This window comes from Lithobates pipiens, unplaced genomic scaffold, assembly GCF_037356315.1.
Source record: "Lithobates pipiens isolate NorthernLeopardFrog02 unplaced genomic scaffold, aLitPip1_a1.2 Scaffold_18, whole genome shotgun sequence".
Classification (NCBI taxonomy): domain Eukaryota; kingdom Metazoa; phylum Chordata; class Amphibia; order Anura; family Ranidae; genus Lithobates; species Lithobates pipiens.
The window spans coordinates 470,549,117-470,572,877 of record NW_027507758.1 but is presented as its reverse complement, the minus strand read 5'-3'; the positions used below and the strand labels follow the sequence as shown (position 1 = coordinate 470,572,877).

At 42.0% G+C, this 23,761-nt stretch overlaps 1 protein-coding gene across 1 annotated transcript in view; it reads left to right on the top strand.

Annotated features, from left to right (window-relative positions):
• FARSB (phenylalanyl-tRNA synthetase subunit beta) overlaps positions 1-23,761 on the top strand; it is an 85,335-nt gene that overhangs the window by 29,193 nt on the left and 32,381 nt on the right. Inside the window, exons 11-15 of the mRNA XM_077488305.1 lie at positions 1,590-1,651; positions 6,211-6,418; positions 6,901-6,981; positions 7,951-8,043; positions 11,577-11,694. Coding sequence (XP_077344431.1) covers positions 1,590-1,651; positions 6,211-6,418; positions 6,901-6,981; positions 7,951-8,043; positions 11,577-11,694 — 562 coding nt within the window. The remainder of the gene's footprint in view (positions 1-1,589; positions 1,652-6,210; positions 6,419-6,900; positions 6,982-7,950; positions 8,044-11,576; positions 11,695-23,761) is intronic.

Below are 23,761 nucleotides of genomic sequence, written 5' to 3'. Positions count from 1 at the left end.
GTTTGTCGAATTGTTTGACAAACTAAGTTGGGCGAACAGTCCGCCCGTGTGTACGCGGCCTGAGTCAAGAGTACACTGAGTTAGAGAATCATAAGTCTCAGTTAGAACACAGTACACTGAAATAATGAAAGAATCATGAACAATACACTAAATCAATAATCAGGTAGCAGCAGTGATAAGGTACAGACAGCCTTAGGCTTTGTTCATACCATGGCATTTCAGATGGTGGGCGTATTCGCCTTGATTCTGCCCGCAATCCCGAATCGCTGAAAAACACGGGACGCACATGAGATCCCCGTTAGTTTTGCCCAAAAGAAGTTACGGAACTTCTTTTGGATGACGGGCGTTTCGCCATTCTGTTTTTGTGATTTTACCACAATTCATCGAGCGATTGGGGCACCATTGAAAGTAACGGGGATCTCAAGCGTGTCCCATGTTTGCGTCCATCCTGAATCGTGGCGATTCCACCCATGTTTCAGAATGCCATGGCAAAAACGGCAGGGACGCAGATTCTGGATGAGAGGAGATCGTCATTCAGATTAGTTCTTTAACCCTTTGTTTTAAAAAGTATTTTTTTAATTAAACAGTAAAGAAAACCTTATGGGACACCTTGTAATAGTTATAGCACAGAACCCAATGATCTGATTGATTATAACTCTGATCATACTGATCAAAGCTGATCAAAAAAGGGAAGGGTTAAATACTGCATAGGTGACAATTTAAAAGCCTGTAGAGAACATCAGTTTAGAATTCACCATGAATTCTGTTTCTAGAATTCTTGCTCTCACTCGGACGACACCTATCGTGTGAAGGAATCCTCGTTTATGTACACGTGCATGTTTATTCACATGCAGATATCGGGGTCCTTGGGGATGGCTTTAGTTTTTGTTTTTTCGTCTTTTTTTTTTTTTTTCAAAATTCAAAGCTATGGTTTACTTGCTTGTCAGCAGACTCGGCAAGTGAATCGATTCATGAATCTGTTCATTTCAATGAGTAGTTTGAAATGAACCGATTCACATAAGATTCAAACTTCCCATCACTACAGGCAATTTTATGTAGCATTTACTTCCTGGAATCCATCTGTACTTTGCTCAGGCATGCAGGCAGGAGGGCATGTTTGGCTGAGAAAGCCCCTTCTACCCTCCCAGATGAAAGAAGAAAAAAAATGCCCAAGAAGACTCCTGGGATGTATGACATAATTTTGGCCTAGGCTAGAAACAAGGAAGCAACTGAAAAATGTAAAATAAAAGGTTAAAAACATGTAATTATAATATACCTTTCCATTTTTGTATTAATGATTGGCAGCATAAAGATCAAAAATATTTAATGTTGATTGAGAGAGTGTACTTCTGCTTTAATATCTTTTTCTTTTTCTTTCTGTTGTATATTTAACAACAGTTTTTATCTCTGTTGCTTTTTTATTTTTTGCTCATTGATATGCCCATGTGTAATACAATTCAGTGAGTTCATATTTTCCACTTCTTTAGTGTTTGTCTGCAGACTTTTTTCTCTTGTAGAATCTCCTGTTTAGTAATTCTCCATTCCCAGTTCATGTAGTCTAAGCAGCTGCAATGTTTTTTTAATTGTAGGAACTGCCATACAGGAAAGAAACTCTTTCTGCTGAGAAGATGAACAGTAAGATTGGGATCAGGTAAGAAACATCAGAATTTATTTTAGCGTTGCGTCAATATTTTACATTTTTTAGAACAGGAGGCGCATCTTTTCTCTCGTATGTCCCAACCAAAACAGTTGGTCCTCAAACAAATTGAATCACGTTGTGTACTATACTTACAGCAAATGGCAATCATTTATGGGGAAAAGGTGAAAAGCCTACTGAACAATAAAGAATAAAACGTATTCACCAATTTATAAAATGTGAAAATGGACCCTCGCGCCACTAAGTGCTAAAGGGGAAAATATATCTAAATGCGTGTAAATCAAAAAATGGAAAATATACCAACAAAAACTATATATAAAGTAAACAGTGAGATAATACAAAAGTGCAAGTGCTACTTGGTAATGCAAAAAAATGCAGCGGGACAAAATAGTAAACACAAACTATTACATCAAATAAATAAAGTAAAGAGTCCTGCGCAAATCGTGCCACTAAAAAAATAATTAATAGATATAACTGTATAAAAATGTGTGAAACAGTCAATATAAAAATAAGAAAAAATATATATCAAAATTCACACACCGATGAGTGAGGATGAATAATGCAAAAAAAGGAGAAAGGACGGGTCCAAATGTTCCAAAATTCACCAATCCAGGCTCTCAGAACTCTCACCTCAAGATGAAATGGGCAAGCAAATGAAAATAACCCCAGACACTTCTCCTTTGCTTCTCTGTATAAAGCTTCCAAGGAATTGCAGATAAAGCATGTAATATACACTTCTGCCACTAGAGGGCCATTCCCAGCTCTTTGCACTGCAGATAAAAGCTTCTATTTCCGTAGTATGGAGCTCGAAAAAAACACAAAGGAGAGGGGGAAGGGGAGAGAGAGAAGGGACTCCAATCGTGTAGTAGTTCAAATAAAGCAGATAAAATTTATTAAGAAATAACCTAGACTCTCACATTTCAAGCATAAAAAATACACAGATAGAGGAAGATGGAGATCTGGCGTCTTCCGCCAGTCTTACGCTACTTCTGGTTTGTCCTACGGCCACTCCCTACGCGTTACGTCATACCACGTGACTTCTTCATGGCTTGGTCATTAAAGTGGCCACAGCCTGCGAACCCAAAAGGAAGACCGGGTGAAAATGGAAGCCTCTGCAGCAGTGACAGCGTGCTGCTGGGGGGCTTAATTTCAAGGTAAGTCTTTCATAATGTGCTAGTATGCAATGGTCTTGCCTTGCAGGGAGAGTTTTCTCCCCCCCCCCCTTACTACCTCTTTAACTCCAATAAAACTCAGCTCCCCCAAAACACAGCTGAGTGGGACAGAGGGAATTTGAATATTGTATAGAACATTTATCATATCCATTATTTCCTTCCAATATCTGAATAGTTTGAAACACATCATGGGGATTAGATTGCCTGGGCCTTGATTGACAGCCACCTGGACAAAGAGGGGAATCTCTAAATGAAATTTTTTGTAACCACTTAGGTGTCCTATGGTAGGACTTGAAATATACCTAGCCAAAGGAAAAGCCACAATCTATTTGTGAGCTAAGTGTTGCAGCCACAAATGTACAGTGCATCCGAAAAGTATGCACATCGCTTTACTTTTTTCCACTTCTATGTTATGTTACAGCCTTATTCCAAGATGGATTATATTATTGTCCTCAAAATGCTACAAACAATACCCCATAATGACAATGTGAAAGAAGATTGTTTGAAATTGTTGAAAATTTATAAAAAAAATAAAAAATCACATGTACATAAATATTCAGTCTTTGCCTGATCATCCTTGAGATGTTTCTACAACTAGATTGGAGTCCAACTTTGGTAAATTCAGTTGCATGGACATGATTTGGAAAGACACACACATGTAAGGTCCCACAGTTACGGAAGCCGTGAAGTCCAAGGAATTGTCTGTAGACCTCCGAGACAGGATTGTATTGAGACACAGATCTGGGGAAGGGTACAGAAAAATGTATGCAGCATCGAAGGTCCCAATGAGCACAGTGGCCTCCATCATCTGTAAATGGAAGATGTTTGAAACCTCCAGGACTCTTCCTAGAGTGGGCCACCCAGTCAAACTAAGTGATCGGGGGAGAAGGGTCTTTGTCAGAGAGGTGACCAAGAACCCGATGGTCACTCTGACAGAGCTCCAACGTTTCTCTGTGGAGAGAGGAGAACCTTCCAGAAGAACAACTGTCTGTGCAGGATTCACCAATTAGGCCTGTATGGTAGAGTGGCCAGACAGAAGCCATTCCTCTAGTAAAAGGCACATGACAACCTGCCTGGAGTTTGCCAAAGGGTACCTGAAGGACTCTCAGACCATGAGGAACAAAATTCTCTAGTCTGATGAAACAAAGATTGAACTTTTTGGCCTGATTGGCAAGTGTTATGTCTGGAGGAAACCATGCACCACTCATCATCTGATCAATACCATCCCTACAGTGAAGCATGGTGGTGGCAGCATCATGCTGTGAGGATGTTTTCAGTGGCAGGAACTCAGAGACAAGTCAGGCTTGAGGGAAAGATGAATGCAGCAATGTGCAGAGACATCCTTGATGAAAACCTGCTCCAGAGTGCTCAGGACCTCAGACTGGGGTGAAGGTTCATCTTCCAACAGGACAATGACTCTAAGCAGACAGCCAGGATAACAAAGGAGTGGCTACAGGACAACTCTGTGAATGTCCTTGAGTGGCCCAGCCACAGCCCAGACTTGAACCTGATTTGAGAGATCTGAAAATTGCTGTGCCCCGATGCTCCCCATCCAACCAGATGGAGATCGAGAGGTTCTTCAAAGGAGAATGGGAGAAACTGCCCAAAAATAGGTGTGCCAAGCTTGTGGCATCATACTCAAAAAGACTTGAGGCTGTAATTGGTGCCAAAAGAGCTTCAACAAAGTATTGAGCAAAGGCTGTGAATACTTACGTAAATGTGATATTTCTTTTTTTTTTCACGTTTTTTTATTTTTCATAAATTTGCAAAGATTTCAAACATCTTTTAGGTTGTCATTATGGGATATTGTTTAGAATTTTGAGGAAAATAATTTAATCCAATTTGGAATAAGGCTGTAACATAAACTGGAAAAAGTGAAGTGCTGTGAATACTTCCCGGATGCACTGTAACTCTGCACTTCCAACCCATTGTGACAGAATACTGGGCAAACTTGGAGCATACTCTGTTTATCGGTCCGAACCAATGTATTTATAATTTACTATAGGCTTTATGTCAGTTGTAGTTGATATGCAATTAGTCAGCAAAGATGCAGTTCATGTTTCTAAAAAAAAATTGCCCAATAATCTTCTACCACAATGTTGCTAACAGAAATAATTTCAAAGCAAAATGTTTCCCTTTTTGTTTCGTATTACAAAAACGCCAATACATTTTGTATTCTGAACCCTTTATTATATGCCCTCTTGAGTTGTACAGAGAAGAGCAATCTTATCAGTGTAGATGTATACATTCATGCATGGGTATCAAAGAAGAAATCAAAATTTTTTGTATCAAATAAATTAGAGGAACCAAAGGGACCCATGCATACGATCCAAATAAAGCTGAATAATCATAGGCCGTCTATTATGCAGTTAAAGGGTTCTAAGGTCAAACGGAATAATAACCAATTATCTTATCATGCAGTAATTGGCAAAGCTCTTTATGACCTGTAAATATATCTACTCTGATAAATCATATCGTATCAGCCTTTTGCTGCTTCTTCATATTCCAATTACAAGCTGGGGAAGGGAAGTGGCATGGCTATATTAATTTTATTTAACTTGATTGTAAAGGCAGAAGCTTTTTCCATCTTAATGCATTCTATGCATCAAGATAAAAAACCTTCTGTGTGTAGCAGCCCCCCTAATACTTACTTGAGCCCATCTCTATCCAGCGATGTGCACGAGTGCTTTGCCTGCCTGGGACTTTCCTCCTGATTGCCTGAGAAACAGCAGCGGCGCCATTGATGACTGCTGCTGTCAATCAGTCAGCCAATCAGGAGAGGGGGCAGGGCCGAACCACAACTCCATGTGTGAATGGACATACGCAGCTGCAGCTCAACTCTGGTGCCCCCATAGCAACCTGCTTGTTGTGGGGGGCACTTGGCAAGAGGGAGGGGCCAGAAGCACCTGCAGAGGACCAGAGAAGAGGAGGATCCAGGTTGCTCTGTGCAAGACCATTTCACAGAGCAGGTAAGTATAACATGTTTGTTATTTTTAAATAAAAAATAAAAAAACAGACTTTAGTATCACTTTAAGCAGAGAAAATTGCACATGGCTGTGCTGTCTGGCAGGCCTGCATAAATCTTAGAATTGGATAGAGAGGAATACAAATCTTTTGGCAGGTAGATCTGTTTCCTTTTATGTCTTTCAACTGCATACTCAGGGTTTACAGATTACATTTTTATTTTCTTGATGATAATTTTCTGCACACTATGCTGTTCAACAGAAGTGGAGTTGACACAACCTATAACTCCGTTATTTTATTATGTAATTTTTTTTTTATTCTGAAGCATTTTTGGCTTTATGTAAATTTAAAGCTAAATGTTTATTTTTTATTTTTTTTATATGATGGAGGATACATTTTGTTTTCTGTTTTCAACAGGGAGACACCAGCTAATTTAGCCAAGTTACTCACCCGAATGTATTTGAAATCGCATGTGTTAGAGGATGGCGATCAATTAGAAATTGAGATTCCTCCAACAAGAGCGGACATTATTCATGCCTGTGACATTGTAGAAGATGCAGCTGTAGCGTATGGATTCAATAATATTCCAATGACCATCCCAAAAACATACACCATTGCTAACCAGGTGAGAAATCCATCCCTCAGATTAGCTCGTATTAAGCTTGTGTGGTATAAGGAAACAGACATAAGTTAGGGCATTTCATAAATCAGTGCAAAAATAGAGATGATTTGTAATATGCATTCGGCCAAAGCAACCAGTTAAGTTTTTAATTTACTGAAGTTTTATCAGTGAAGGATGAATCTGATTGGGCGTTGCTGGATCCTCCATTGGACTGAATAGGGAACTTTCAGTGGAATATTGGAGGAACGTGGAAGCCTTTATGGCTTATCCTCTCTATAGTATTCTGACTATATTAGTATTATGACTTTCTGTGTAATGCTGGCTGATTACCCCTCTGCTTTGTAGTGAATGTATTGATAATTGGTATATCAGGGCTATGCTTTCCCACCATACTTCTTTGTAAAATACTTGTATAATCTTTGCCCTTTTATACTCTTTTTATTTGCATCAGTGTTGTAACAGGCATGTGTATTTCTTTTCTCTAGTTTCCTTTAAATAAGCTGACTGAATTGCTGCGACAGGACTTGGCTGCAGCTGGGTTTACAGAAGCCCTGACTTTTGCCCTGGTATGTTCCCTCTTTTTCTTATGGGTTTTTTATCATTTTCAAGATATAGATGAACACCGTATTTGAATGACTGTGATGTGATGTTTGTAAATATGAGATGCAGTGGAAGGCTCAGTTCACATATATGCAAATTGGATGCGTTTTTAAACTGCGTCTAATTCGTATGAAATGTGAAGTAACATTGATTTCCATTGAAGCTGTCCACATATGCGGTGCATCCACAGTGCGAATTTAAAGAGTCCTGTGCATTTTCTGAGCAGTGCGGTTCTGTTGCCAATTTCAGGTGCATTGAGCTCTATGTGAACACTTCTGAATCGTACATGTGTTCAGGATTTAAGCATGGATTGTTCTCCTACTACAGGAGTTGAAATCCTCCTATCTACTGTGCATTTGCCAGCACTGAAATCACAGCTGTGACAAAAATCTGGTCCTTGCAAGTTTGCATCAGAACCGCATCATAAATTGCCCCAGAATCACTGAACAAATGTTTTTTTTTTTTTTTTGATTCGCAGTGATAGGGAAATACAATCCACACCAGACATGTGTGAACCCAGCCTAAGGGCACTTGAACATGGGGCGCTTGAACTCGTTCAGTATAACTGTAGCAGAATTTCCTTTGCTCAGGTGCAGCACACAGTCTGTCATTAACATGAATAGCTGTGTGCCACTGTACTTGTGTATATGACAATGTTAACAAGAGTACAGTGTACAATCGTTTTGCCCAAAAAAAAAAAAAAATACAAAATTCCATGATAAAAGTCACTTAAAGCAGTATAACCCCAAAAATAAATAAAATTTTATATAATATATATATAATAAAACACAGAATGCCTCTTCTGCAATAAGTTGTCTGCTTGCAGATTTTAAAAGTTACGTTTAATTTCACTGTGTAAAACCTTAAATGTGAATAATACAGTATTCATCATTCTTTCCTGTATGACTATTGTATTTGATGTTTTGTACCTGCAGTGCTCAGTGGATGACATCGCTGATAAACTGAGTGTTTCTGTCTCCTCCACCAAAGCAGTCCACATTGCAAATCCCAAAACTACTGAGTTTCAGGTTAGTTCTCTCTGAGCAATGTCAGCACTTTTTTCTCTTTAGCTCATCATGTATGTATGACGTATATGTGGTTGAGTGAAGATCTACATCAGCGTTTTTCAATCACGCTGCCTTCAGGTTTAAGGAGTGCTATGGCAAAATGTGTAAGAGTTACCCCAAATTTGTGTACAAGTCAGGGGGTGGCTCAAGTCTGCCTTTTATGCCCCGTACATACGATCTGACTTTCCGATAACAACACCGTGGGATTTTGTTCGAAGGTTGTTGACTCCAACTTGTCTAGCATACATACGGTCACACAAATGTTGGACAACAATTACGAACGTAGTGACATACAAAAGACGTACGACGAGATGATAAAAGAAGTTCAGTAGTCATGCGCCACCCTTTGAGCTCCTTTTGCTAATGTTGTGTTTGCTGAGTATTGATTCCCGAGCACGCGCGTTTGTACTTTGGACTTTTGGCCGACAGACTTGTGTACACGCGATCGAAAAGTCCGACAACACACATTTGTTGTCGGAAAATTTGAGAACATGCTAGCCAACATTTGTTGTCCGTTCAACAACAAATGTCCAATGGAACATACAGATGGTCGGACTTTCTGCCAACAAGCTCACATCCAACATTTGTTGTCGGAAAATCCGATCGTGTGTATGAGGCTTTTCATTGTGCACCATTACAACCTTACAGCCGCTGGAATCCTACCAACCAATGATGTCAGCGAATGATCTACTGGCGCCCAATGTCATAATTCGGATGTTGGGTGCCTGTAGAGCATCCTTGTTTGCCCCCTCCTCTGTCCCACTCTGTGGGGTCTTGTTAACTGAGTTAGGGAGAGAAACTAAGAAGAGAAACACTGGAATACTAGTCAGTACTAGTGTGCAAAGGTGTATTTACTTTGGACCAATAAATCACCTGTAACATTGGGTATCCTACGTTTTGTGGATGTTCATGTGTTATATAAAATTATTATTTTTTTTTTTCATTTTAGAATGGAGTGCCTCAAAATTGTGCATATTTTTAAATAGAGCTGCACGATTCTAGCTAAAATGAGAATCACGTTTTTTTTTGCTTAGAAGATAGATCACAAATCTCGCGGCATCAACATCATCTTTCATATTAAACAAAAAAAATTGGGATAACTTTACTGTTACTTTTTTTTTTAATTAATTGAAGTGTATTTTTTTACAAAAAATTGCATTTGAAAGACCACTGTCAGTGTGACATAAAATATTGCAACAATCACCATTTTATTCCCTAGGGTCTCTGCTGAAAAAAAATATGTTTGGGGGTTCCAAGTAATTTTCTAGCAAAAAATACAGATTTTAACTTTGTAAGAAACAAGTGTCAAAAAAGGGTTTAGACTTTAAATGGTTAAACTTCCTGCATTTACAAACGGAAGTTTATCTCTTTGATCTAAGAAGGAAGAGTTACAATGTTTCTAGTTCTCTACTAGCACAGACAATGTTTTACAAACTTGGCAGACTGCCCATTTTTTTTCTTTTGACAGTTGAGTGAGCATAGAATTTTCTACACTTCTTACATGAAAGAATCAGGAAACTCTGCAATAGAGATCGGGAGGGGGGTTGAATCGAGATCATGATTTTTTAATGATTAATTGTTCAGCTCTAATTTTTAAATTGTGCCTTGAAAAAGGAACTCTGATCTAGATCGTGGTGGTTTTTATGGGTACAGTCGGTTTTTAAATGTAATTTTAGACTGATAGTGAAAATTTTATGCATTTTCAGTGAGTACATATTTTGGGTATTGCGGTAAAAAAGGATCAGATGCTGTGCTGTGACTCCGTCCCATGGTCCGTATGTCACTTCTATGCCCTGTAGTGACATACGGACCAGCAGGAGATACCACAGTGCTATGGAAGATGCAAGATTCCAACACACTGGGAATGTGACAAAGTTGCCAGCAAGGGAGCATCTGTTTGCTCCCCTGGTGCCATTTTCACTAAATTTTTCTCGGATTCAGCATCATCACCGTTTGTGATTGGGTGGCCTGAGATAATGTTGCTCCTGTACATGCACATGAAAGTTAATTCTTTCTACCTCTAAGGCAACTAAGGCCTACATTTTGAATAAGAGGAGCTGGCAGGCAGAGGAAGAGATTTCATACAGAGTCTCTATAGTCTCTATTACAATATAAGCCTACCTGCCAGACATTTTTAACATTAGGATTGTAGTTCTGCTTAAAATATTTTTTAGCTTAGCCACCAGAGGGAGCTCTCTGTGCAGTTATAAAATGTAACTGTGATTAGATAAGATAACTCCCACACAGGGGTGCATTGTTTTCTTTTTAGTTCATGACTTATTCACTTGCATCCTGGTAAGGAGCAGTGAAACGCACTACAAAGTAGGCCCTGCGTTTATCATGTTCACCATATACATAAAAATAAGAATTCTAAAAATAAAAAATGCGCCTGCTCTTAAAAGATGGCTGTGGACCGATTTTTAACTTTTACGTGTCTTGGAGCAGTTTTAATGTAAACCAGGGTTCAATCTACAACACTTGGATCCTGCACATTGCGCACCAAAGAACGAACTGGTATTAAGCAGAATGGATAAATGCACACAAGCAGCTAAGCACAATATTGGCTTAGTTTACACCCTTCTTCATTGTGTTGCGTATAAGGTCTCAGTTATGTTCGCTTGGGTTATAGCTTCCCAGAGGAGACTGCAGTGAACATTTAGGAGTTGCAGATTTCCCTGTAACCCTATGGACTTTGCCCTATACTTCGCAGAGTTACAAGACTACTAGTAACGAAGAGAGGAAAATGGCATAACCCTGAAGCACTGATTACAATGTGCAAGTGAATGCTTCTAATTCTGGCAGTAACTTCAGACATATAGAAGACTGGCAGAAAAAAGACCAAGTGGTCCATCGAGTCTGCCCAGTTATTTTTTTTTTTATATATATATATATTTTTTGTTAACTTTTGTTTTGTCTGACTGTAAATCTAGCTTGGCCCCCAGCATGTTTGAATCCACAGTAAGTTGTTTTCCTTGTTAAGGTACTTCCATCTACCTGCACAGGAAAACAAGACAATTGTGGTGACTTGTGTTTTTACAACAAGGCACTGTTTTCCTTTTTATTTATTAAAATGTCACAAAGAGACATTAATTTCTGTGTACTGGAGCTCAACTGCAGTATATAGAGATGCACAGACAGGGGCTCTGCTGCGGTGCAGAAAGAATGCAGACATTCCGCAGATTTCTGCACCTGTGTTCTAATGTAAACAGGACGCATAGTAAATAATTGTTTTCTGTTGGCCTGTGCCAAGATCAGCATTTTTCTATTGCAGAAAAAGGTCAGTTTCCACACAAGTGTGAACAAACCCTAATTATAATTTTTTTTGCCAGGGCTGGGATGTCAAAAACGAATAAATTAGGTAACTTGTTTAAAATAAAAGATTTTTACTGCTATACTGAAAAGTGAGGGCAACCTTGTAAATTGTTCTGTGGCATTCTGTTTGTGTTCAATCATGTAACAAATTTCTTACCTAATCTTGCATCCTGATTGATTAGGTGGCACGTACAACCTTACTCCCAGGCTTACTGAAAACCATTGCTGCAAATCGCAAAATGCCGCTCCCTTTGAAACTGTTTGAAATCTCAGATGTTATAATGAAGGACCCCTCTAAAGGTAAACGTCAGTCTAATATCTTCTACCCTAAGAGAGAGAGAGAGAGAGAGAGAGATCATTTTATATTATGACACCCTTTATACTGGTCACATCCATTTCATCACCACCAGTATTGTTATTCATCTACCTTTATGCCCAACACCAGCATTCTAATATCAATATAAACCATAAATATGATTGTATATCTAATATGAGATTACTTGAAAATCTCCTTTCATGTTGCAAGTGCTGCCTGTCTGCTGTTCGTCTATTTCAACAATTTCCTGGATTCCCTGCATGCTTTGCTTGCAGCTTCTCCTCTGTTGTTTACCTTCAATTTCTAAGGACTACATATCCATGGTACTTTGCTGCCTGCAAGCTGTGATTCCTGTATTGACTTTGCCTCTTGAAACGCCTTCTCTTAGCACCTCTATAGTTCAGAAGGCAGGCTCTGTGAATTCTATGACACAGCAGTGCCTACTAGCAGGGCATAGTAATACATGTGACAGACTTCATTAAATTAAATGCATGGGGATCTTCACAAAGTAAAATAGTAAACTTCAAGATCATACAGATTAATAGATGTCGTTTAGAAATAATTGAAATGCCATGTAAAAACAAATATATGATTTTACATTTTGACCCCAAGTGTCCAATCACACACTGCGTTGCAACACATGCTTTTTCATACATTGAGACATATTGTGGCATTCTGTGTTATGCATCTAATTCAGAATGAATTTCAGTAGATGAAAATGTATTTTTTTTTATCGTACATCACAGGACACAGAGCACAATAGTAATTACTATGTGGGTTATAGGCCACTTTCAAGTGATGGACACTGGCACACCCTAACAGGAAGTTACCTCCCTATATAACTCCTCCCATACCAGGAACACCTCAGTTATTTTCGCCAGTGTCTAAGGTGTTTGTGATGAGTAAAGATGTGCTCTGAGGAGCTCCAGGAGGAACCCATGCTGGATTTAAATGACCTCCACAGACCGGATCCATCCAAATACCACTGAGGCCAAGGTGGATGGTACTTGAGCCTTGTATCCAAAAACACAAGGTTTTGCCTGTAACACCTCTCTTTGCAGGGCTGGACCCAGAGCTTTGGTCACGCTACATTACCTACATTTTTTTCTGGCGGGTGCTATTACAGGTCCAAGAGAGTGGAACCCCGATAAAAGGGGACTTGATCCTTGAAGGTTTGCTAAACACAGCCTGCGTGATGGGTGAATCCTGCGGCGGACATAAGGGAAGGGAAGAAGCCTAGGAACTATAAAAATCCACCTAAGGTTTTCTTCTTTAGGGAAAAATGTTGTCATGCCTTAATTCTGCACTAGAGGGAGTATATGTACATACCTTAATCTGTTGTCTTCACTTCAGCTCAGTGTCAGTCTGTGCGTGGCCGCAGCAGCTTGCACAGGGGGATTCCTCTCAAGGTAAGAGATCTGCCATGCTTTTCTCCCCCCTGAAGGGACCAGAAGGGTTAGGGAATCAGCAGTTGTTGTACCCCCCTTGTAATACCCCCTTTCCTGCTTGTTTGGGCTCTGTCCCCCCCCTTGTTGGGTCTGCGGAGGCCGAGAGGAGGGGGGGTGGGTTGACGGAGGGAGAGTGGCCTAGGCACGAGGCTTAAGAGTTTCACATGGAGCGGTCTCTCCTCAGCTGTAGAGAGGAGACACAAGCCTGGCTGCACTTGGGACACAGGAGCGGTGGGGCGCATAAGGGCTGAAAAAGGCATTACTAATACGGAAAGGACATTTTTCCCAGCACTAGCTTGAACTTGTATAGCGGCATTACACTGCCAGACTATGTTCAGCAAATAGTGTATTTAAATAGGGTCTCTGCTTTTGTGCTTAGGACTATGCGCACTAAAAAAGACACCATAAAGCTCAAAAAGGTACCAAACATTTCACCCCCAGGTGCTAGGAACTCAGATCGTGTCTCCACACTGTCATCCTTGCCTGAAATACCAGATATGGCAAGCCGGGTTGTGTCATTGGAACAAATTCGTGCAGCTGCTTCTCTCATCTCAGCCCCTGTATACTTGACTGAAGATGCCTTTGATTTCCAGTGTGAATAAAAGTCCTAACTTATCCAGTAGACAATGCACAAATGCTTAAGGATCCAACAGATAAAAGGTTGGAATTCCTGTTAAAATCCTCTTTTTCTTTGGCAGGTGCCGTTACTCGGCCTGCAGTCATTGCAATAGGCATCTGTCAATCCTTAAAGGACCAATTTAGACAGGCCCCTTAAAGAGGTTCCTGCACAACAAGCCCGGGATTTGGCCGAACTACCAAAAGCATTATGTTTTGCCATAGAAGCTGTTAAACATTCTATTCACCAGGCGTCCCGCCTTGTGCTTATGCTTATGCTAATACACATGCGTAGAATCCTGTGAAAAAAGCTCCTGACTGGTTTTCCTTTTCATGGGGATTGGCTATTTGGGGATGATTTGGTCAAACACATCCAAACGATTTCCAGTGGGAAAAGTACTCTTGCCAGTCAAAAGAAAGAATAAACGCGCTTCATTTAAGCAGACTCTTTCTCCTGCATCAGGGGCATCTGCCTCTAGGCAGTGGCGACAGCCTGAAGATCCGCTCCTTTTGCATGGAGTTGATCAGGTCAGTGGTTTCTATCCTACAAGGAGGAGAACTTCTGGCATCTATCGATATCAGGGATGCATATCTGCATGTTTCTATATTTCCTGCTCACCAAAGGTTTCTGTGGTTAAGGTAAAACAGCAGCATTTCCAGTTTGTAGCCTTGCCCTTAGGGCTAGCTACAGCACCCTGGGTGTTTACAAAAGTCCTGGCCCCGCCTCTAAGCCCGGAAAAAGGTATTCTTGCCTCAGGCAAAGATCAATTCCATAAGAGAGCTGGTGCGGATAGTCCAGTGGAAAGGAGATGCCTCCATTCGCCTTTGCATGAGATTGTTAGGAAAGATGGTGGCTTCATTCGAAGCGGTTCCCTATGCCCAGTTCAATTCCAGTCTGTTGCAAAACAGTATCCTGTCTGGAACAAAACGATTCAAGCTTTAGACTTGCCAATGCGGCTGTCTCCAAAGGTGTTCCAGAGCCTCAGTTGGTGCTCAGGATCCGGGAATCTGCAGAAGGAAAAAACCTTCATACCAGTTACCTGGAAAGATACCAACCTTTTCAGGTTGGGGAGCAGTACTGGAAAAGACAGCTTTCAGGGACAGTGGTCCAAAACCGAAAAGGCCTTGCCCATCAACATCCTAGAGATTCGGGCAGTGCGTCTGGCTCTGAAGCCCTGAACATTCAGGTTATGGTATTGTCCTGTCAGGATCCAATCCGACAATGCCACAGCTGTGGCCTATATCAATCGCCAAGGGGGCACTAAGGGTCACGCAGCTCAGAGAGTGGTGGACCATATTCTAGCTTCGATGGAAAAGGATGTTCTTTGCCTATCGGCAGTCTTCATTCCAGGAATAGAGACTTGGCAGGCGGACTACTTGAGTCGCCAGCAGTTGTTCACGGGAGAGGGGTCCCTTCACCCCAAAATCTTTCTGGCTATAGCCAAAGATTGGTGATCACAGACGTAGATCTTTGGCGTCCAGGTTCAACATGTAGTTGGTCAACTTTATGTCAAGGACAAGGGATCCGCTCGCATGTTAGACAGATGCGTGGTGACCCCATGGGGTCAGTTTTCATTGAGTTAGGCTTTATTCCCTATTCAGTTGCTGCCACGATGACTTTGCAGGATCAAACTGGAAAGAAAGCCGGTAATTATTGTAGCCTCCGCATGGCCCAGAAGGTCCTGGTATGCAGAAATCGTAAAGATGGCGGTGGAGGATCCATGGTCCTTTCCACTACGGCCAGACCTACTCTCACAGGGGCTGATATTGCATCCTACCTTAGAAACTCTAAGTTTGATGGTTTGGCTATTGAAGCCCACATTCTGAAGAGACGTAGTCTCTCCGGATCAGTGATTTCTATCTTCATTAATGAAGCCGACTTCCAGAGTTATATATTATATACTCTGGGGGGGCTTATGTTTCCTGGTGTGAATCCAAGGGTTGCCACCCTCGGAAATATAACATAGGTAGAATTTTTTTTTTTTTTTTTTCTACAAGTTCAAATGAAGCTGGCCTTGAGTACTATTAAGGGCCAAATCTTTGCTTTAGTGGTCTTATTTCAAAGACCGCTTGCTTTGCATTCTTTGGTCCGGTGTTTTTATACAAGGCATAATGCTGCTTATTCTGCCAGTTAGACCACCCTTGAACCCTTGGGACTTGAACTTCGTTTTTTGTCGGTATTGCCAAAACAGCCCTTTGAACGGTTACAGCATACTCCCTTGGTCCTTCTGACAAGGTAAATAGTGTTTCGGGTTGCTATACCCTCTGCAAAAGGGTATCTGAGTTGGCCACTCTTTCCTGTAAAGAAGCCATATTTAATTATTAAGGTGGTTTAAGGTTTTCACCTAAACCAAGATATTGTCCTACCATTGTTTTTTTTGTTTTTTTTTTTTTCTCCAAAAACCAGGGTCTAGGGTAGAGAACTCACTACATTATCTTAAGGTAGTGAGAGCGGTCAAGGGTTATTTAAAGATGACTGCTCAGGTCTTAAAGACTGATGTTGTATTATGCTGCCAGAGGGTCCTAGATATGGACAGGCAGCGTCGAAATCCACTATTGCCAAGTAGACATGTGCATTCGTTTTCGTCCGAATGCATTTTCGTCCGAATTTCAGCTATTTTCGTTTTCGTTTTGACAAACGATAACGAAAGCACAGAATCCGAAAAACGAAAGATCCGACATAAATAAATGCTTTATTTTCGTTTTCATTTTTACAACAGTTCGATATAGAATAGGAGATTCGACGTGACCCTAACAATAACAATCTGTGTCTATAGAACCTGTGGTCGAATGTGCCTAACCTTACCTCTATTAGTCCAAGATTATATAGAGAAAATATCCGACAGAGAAAAAAGATTTGACAGAGAGAAAAGATTCTGCAAGTTACTGTCCTAAAAAGTGTTTGGGGATCCGGGTCCTGCCCCAGGGGACATGTATCAATGCAAAAAAAAATATATAAAAATTTAAAAACGGCAGTTTTTTCGGGAGCAGTGATTTTAATAATGATTAAAGTGAAACAATAAAAGTGTAATATTCCTTTAAATTTCGTAGGGGGGGGGGGGTTTATCTATAGTATGCCTGTGAAGGGGTGCATGTTTCTGGTGCTTAGAACTGTCCCTGCACAAAGTGTCATTTATGCAGGAAAAAAAGTCCTTTAAAATCACTCGCAGCTATTATGAATTGTCGGCTCCGTAATACAGAGAACACTCATTGAAAGTCATTGATAAAAAAATAAATAAATAAATAAATAAAGCGTGGGGGTCCCCCAAATTCAATTACCAGGCCCTTCAGGTCTGGTATGGATATTAAGGGGAACCCTGCCTCAAATTTAAGAAAAAATTTGACGTGGGGTTCCCCCTAAATATCCATAACCAGACCCTTCAGGTCTGGTATGGATATTAAGGGGAACCCCGCGTCAAATTTAAAAAAAAATTGACGTGGGGGTCCCCCTAAAAATCCATACCAGACCCTTTATCCGAGCATGCAACCTGGCAGGCCGCAGGAAAAGAGGGGGGGACGAGAGAGCGGCCCCCCTCCCTCCTGAACCATACCAGGCCACATGCCCTCAACATTGGGAGGATGCTTTGGGGGTCTGTGACCCCCTCAAAGCACCTTGTCCCCATGTTGCTGAGGACAAGGGCCTCATCTCCACAACCCTGGCCGGTGGTTGTGGGGGTCTGCGGGCGGGGGGCTTATCAGAATCTGGAAGCCCCCTTTAACAAGGGTACCCCCAGATCCCGGCCCCCCCCTGTTTGAAATGGTAAGGGGGTACAAAAGTACCCCTACCATTTCACAAAGAAAGTGTAAAAAATTGTTAAATAAGACAAACACACTTTTGAAAAATTCCTTTATTAAAAATAAAAAATAAATAAAAAAAAGATTCCAGCGGTGGTAATCCACTCTTGCTATCTTGCAGGGGTGCGGGGTCACCCATACGTCACAGGGAACCTCGCGTTTCCCCTTGCGTCAGAGGGGGGCAGGGTCAGGTGACGGGTGGCCCCGCCCTCCGTATATAAGAAACGTCAGGCCGCCGGAATCCCTGCAGTGTCTCCTCCGTGGAGACAGAAGAAGGATGGATTCGCTGCGCTGATTCAGATCAGCCATCGCTGGAGAGATGATCGTCCGTCGCTGGATAGCAAGAGTGGATTACCACCGCTGGAATCTTTTTTTTATTTTTATTTTTAATAAAGGAATTTTTCAAAAGTGTGTTTGTCTTATTTAACTATTTTTTACACTTTCTTTGTGAAATGGTAGGGGTACTTTTGTACCCCCTTACCATTTCAAACAGGGGGGGGCCGGGATCTGGGGGTACCCTTGTTAAAGGGGGCTTCCAGATTCTGATAAGCCCCCTGCCCGCAGACCCCCACAACCACCGACCAGGGTTGTGGGGATGAGGCCCTTGTCCTCATCAACATGGGGACAAGGTGCTTTGAGGGGTCACAGACCCCCAAAGCATCCTCCCAATGTTGAGGGCATGTGGCCTGGTACGGTTCAGGAGGGAGGGGGGGGCGCTCTCTCGTCCCCCCCTCTTTTCCTGCGGCCTGCCAGGTTGCGTACTCGGATAAAGGGTCTTGTATGGATTTTTAGGGGGACACCCCACGTAAAAAATTTTTTTAATTTTGACGTGGGGTTCCCCTTAATATCCATACCAGACCTAAAGGGTCTGGTTATGGATATTTAGGGGGAACCCCACGTCAAATTTTTTCTTAAATTTGAGGCAGGGTTCCCCTTAATATCCATACCAGACCTGAAGGGCCTGGTAATTGAATTTGGGGGACCCCCACGCTTTTTTATTTATTTTTTTATCAATGACTTTCAATGAGTGTTCTCTGTATTATGGAGCCGACAATTCATAATAGCTGCGAGTGATTTTAAAGGACTTTTTTTTTCTGCATAAATGACACTTTGTGCAGGGACAGTTCTAAGCACCAGACACATGCGCCCCTTCACAGGCATACTATAGACACCCCCCCCCCCTACGAAATTTAAAGGAATATTACACTTTTATTGTTTCACTTTAATCATTATTAAAATCACTGCTCCCGAAAAAACTGCCGTTTTTAAAACTTTTTTTTTTGCATTGATACATGTCCCCTGGGGCAGGACCCGGGTCCCCAAACACTTTTTAGGACAGTAACTTGCAAATTAGTCTTTAAAGTTAGCACTTTAGATTTTGAACGTTGGAGTCCCATAGACTTTAATAGGGTTCTAAAGTTCACACGAAGTATGCTGTATACTAGCTCCGTCGAATCTTCTTTATACATTCGACAGACACCATAAGCCTTCAAAGACAGATTCGACCGTAATTCATGTGGATTTTCGGACGAATGCAATTTTTGAATGAAAAACGAAATAAATAAAAACGAATTTCGGGAGTAACTAAATAAATTAATTTTTCGGACGAAAACGAAATTCCGAAACGAAATATTTTACTCTGCACATGTCTATTGCCAAGTGGATTCGGCAAGTTATAATTCAGGCCTAATGGTTAAGATTAAGGGCATAGTAATGATGGTAAGATTTCACATTTTCATGTCAAGATGCACTCTACTAGAGGGGTTAGTGCTTCTGGGGCAGTGCATCACAAGCCTCAATGGCTCAGATTTGCAAGGCCGCAACTTGGTCTGCAGTCCATACATTCACCAGATTTTATCAAGTGGATGTAAAAAAGGGCATGGGGATATCGCCATTTGGGCGCAGTGTTCTGTGGGCAGCAGTATAGGCCCTGTTGGCGCCCTATGGGTTATGTCTCCCTTCCCTCAAATAGCATTGCAATGGGACGTCCCACATAGTAATTACTATGGTGCTCTGTGTCCCGTGATGTAAGATAAAGAAAATAGGATTTTTTATAACCGCATACCTGTAAAATCCTTTTCTTGGAGTACATCACAGGACACAGAGATCCCACCCCTCTTCTTCTTCTTGGGTATATGTATATTGCTTTGTTACAAAAACTGAGGAGTTCCCGGTATGGGAGGGGCTATATAGGGATGCAACTTCTTGTTTAGGATGTGCCAGTATCCATGACCTGAAGGTGGCCTATAACCCACAAAATAATTGCTCTGGTGTGCTCTGTCCCGTGATGTACTCCAAGAACAGAATTTTACAGGTAAGCTGTTATAAAAATCCTATTTTTTTGCTACATGGTGTGTTGTGGAGGTGTGTATGGTGTGTTGTAATGGGCACATGTAAACAAGCCCTTCACGGAAAGTGGAGTTGCCTGCATCTTACCTGAGCTACATATAGCTTGTTGGCAACCCTGTATCCTTGAGGGAATCCTCCAGTGCTGAATTTTTACCTCAAAATGACCAGACAAAAAGAGTAAGTGCAGATGGTTAAAGTGACTGACTAAAGCACACTGTTTAATTTACATTGTCCCTTCTGTTTCTATATATGAATGATGGTACTGTAATTATTTTGATAACAAACCTTTAAGTACCCTTTTTCCCAGCCTGTCTGCAGAGAAATATAAGCAGGAGGAGCTTTTAGTCCTCTGCTGCTGGTCACATGATAAAATAAAATAAAAAGATTTTGGAGTACAGAAAAAAAAATCCTTAAAATGTTTTAAATTGTCATACAAATATTTATTTGAATTTAAATATTTGTTATTTTGTATAAATAACCTGGTATGGGGGTTTGCTGACAGTCGCGGGCTGCTTCATGTCTCTCCAGCCTGTGTCTTAGAATAAGAGGGAGGTGAAGCCTCCGTTAATCTACATGTAATACCCCCCCCCCCTCCATTGTGTTTATCTGGTTAGTGGGCATGGAGGAGGGTGGGAGTGGGCTTTCATTTACCAGTGGGTATACCACCCACATGTGTGATTCTATGGTCACATGGGCTGCTCAAATGTGATAGGGAGGAAAATACCCAGCATAGAAACTCGCTGAAAATGGAGAATATGCGAGCTGCCAACACTGCTCTGCAAAATCCCTAGCTGAATTGGAGACTTGAACAGAAGAGGGCGATAGAGATCAACCAGCAGCAGGACCAACCAGTTTTTTTTTTTAGTTTTTTTTTAGTTTCAGAAAACAAAAAATGGATCTCATAGTGAGTGAGTATGAACAGCATGTAATACACCATTTAATGATAGTGTTTTATGATGCGGGTTTATTGACACTTTAAAGCTGGGCCGTCCATGTTATTGACTACCTGTACTACGTCAATCTAGTCATGCATCTCCCCATTACAAGAGACACAAACTAATGCAGTGTTTTTTTTTTTTGTTTTTTAATCTGCTTTAGCTTCCACCTTTCTTTCTGTGACATTTCTAATTTTATGCATAAGAAATAACTATCATCTCTGTCAGTGTCCTCAGTTGACGTTTTCTAAAATTTCCCTTTCTTTAATGCTGATTGGGTTTTACACAGCAGTACATTCCAATGCACAATTTCCTACCACATTTCTATATAATTAGGAAAGTGAATGTGACATAAAAAAAACTGAACTAGAATCAGGACTTGGTGTGTTTAGTCTTTTATTTTTATTTTCTCTCTCTTTCCACATAAAAGTCTCTTTACTTTTGTTTTCTAAAACTAAAATAAATTCTACAGCTGGGACAGTTGCCTGTAGGCTGATATTCGTGAAAGGGAAAACAACTAAATTGCTTATAAAGTCCCCAGATTCATTTTGCTTAGTTTGCTCATTTTATTTCCCTGCTATTCCTGTAATGACAGGGAGAGGGCAGCACCCTCCATGACATTTCTGTCTTGGCTTTGCTTTGTGTTAATTTATGGGTACTTAAAGACTGTCTTGTTTTCTGTCACAACTTTAGAATTTAAATTTAATTTTTTGGATTTCTTCCTGTAAGTGTTGTATAGTCAAAAAAAAAAAAAAAATACTGAAAAAGATATTCTCCTTTAACATTCCCTGGGGCCTATTCAATGTTGTGCACTTAAATCCATGTGTTTTAGATGAGTTGAAATGCGTATTTACAAACATTTTCTGTGTTATTTTCCAAGGGGAAAGAGAAAAGGGATGTGGTTCTGCACATTTGTGCAGCTGCATTTGATCGAACAACCTTCACGCCTTTTTCTAAGTTCCTTCATGCACCATTACTTTGTTTTTAGTGCAGTTTTTAACCACTTGCCGACCGCCGCACGACGATATACGTCGGCAGAATGGCACGGGCAGGCATATGGGCGTATATATAAGTCCCTGCCTGCCCGCGGGTGGGGGGCCCGATCGGGCCCCCCCCCGGTGCCTGCGGCGGTCGGCATTTCTTCGAGAGCGATCCGGGATGAGGGGGCGGCCATTCATTCATGGCCACCCCCTCGCGATCGCTCTCGACGAATGGAAATCCCCGGTGACATCACTTCCTCTCCTGTAATGTAAACACAGGAGAGGAAGTGATGTATTCTCTCCTCCGTGTCGGTATTTTCCGTTCCGACACGGAGGAGAGCGGATCGGTGAGTTGCACCAACACTCTACACACACAGTAGAACATGCCAGGCACACTCACACCCCCCCTTTACCCCCCGATCACCCCCCCAATTACCCCTGCCCCCCAGTCACAGTGACACCAATGTCATTTTTTTTTTTTTTTTTTTTTTTTTTGCATTGGTGTCATTTGTGACTGTAATAACTGTTAGGGCAGTTAGAGTTAGCCCCCTTTAGTTCTAATGTACCCCCCTAACCCCCCCAATAAAGGTTTAACCCCGTGATCACCCCCCGTCGCCAGTGTCACTAAGGCTGGGTTCACATTGCAGCGGTTTATGAGAACGAATGTGATTCGCACCGCACTGCAGTGCAAATCACATCCGATCTCTGTGCGATTCGAGTTCAGCCATTCGCCGCACCCGCCGCACCCGCCACACCCGCCGCACCCGCCGCAAATTCGCACGGGACCCTTTTTTTGGCCCGCAGCAGAATCGGATCGCATGGGTGTTCACACCATGCGATCCGAGTTTGCAGATCGCACTGCGATATGCGAACTGATCTGGGGGTGTCAGTAACATTTCACTGACACTCCCAGCAGTTCGCATAGGGCAGTGTGAACTGCCGCCGGGAGGCATGCGATGCGGGAACCCGCCGCGGATTCGCGGCGTTTCCGCATCGCTCCAGTGTGAACCCAGCCTAATAAGCGATCATTTTTCTGATCGCCGTATTAGTGTCACAGGTGACGCTAGTTAGGCAGGTAGGTATTTAGGTTCGCCGCAGCTTTTTATAGCGCCAGGGACCCCCATATACTACCGCATAAAGCCCCCTGATTGCCCCCTAGTTAACCCTTTCACCAGTGATCACCATATAACTGTTACAGGTGACGCTGGTTGGTTAGTTATTTTTTTATAGTTTCAGGGCACCCGCCATTTATTACCTAATAAAGGTTTAACCCCCTGATCACCCGGCGGGTGTCATTTGTGACTAATAACTGTTAGGGCAGTTAGGGTTAGCCCCCTTTAGTTCTAAGGTACCCCCCTAACCCCCCCAATAAAGGTTTAACCCCGTGATCACCCCCCGTCGCCAGTGTCACTAAGGCTGGGTTCAGATTGCAGCGGTTTGAGAACGGATGTGATTCGCACCGCACTGCAGTGCAAATCACATCCGATCTCTGTGCGATTCGAGTTCAGCCATTCGCCGCACCCGCCACACCCGCCGCACCCGCCGCAAATTCGCACGGGACCCTTTTTTTGGCCCGCAGCAGAATCGGATCGCATGGGTGTTCACACCATGCGATCCGAGTTTGCAGATCGCACTGCGATATGCGAACTGATCTGGGGGTGTCAGTAACATTTCACTGACACTCCCAGCAGTTCGCATAGGGCAGTGTGAACTGCCGCCGGGAGGCATGCGATGCGGGAACCCGCCGCGCATTTGTGGCGTTCCCGCATCGCTCCAGTGTGAACCCAGCCTAATAAGCGATCGTTTTTCTGATCGCTGTATTAGTGTCACAGGTGACGCTAGTTAGGCAGGTAGGTATTTAGGTTCGCCGCAGCTTTTTATAGCGCCAGGGACCCCCATATACTACCGCATAAAGCCCCCTGATTGCCC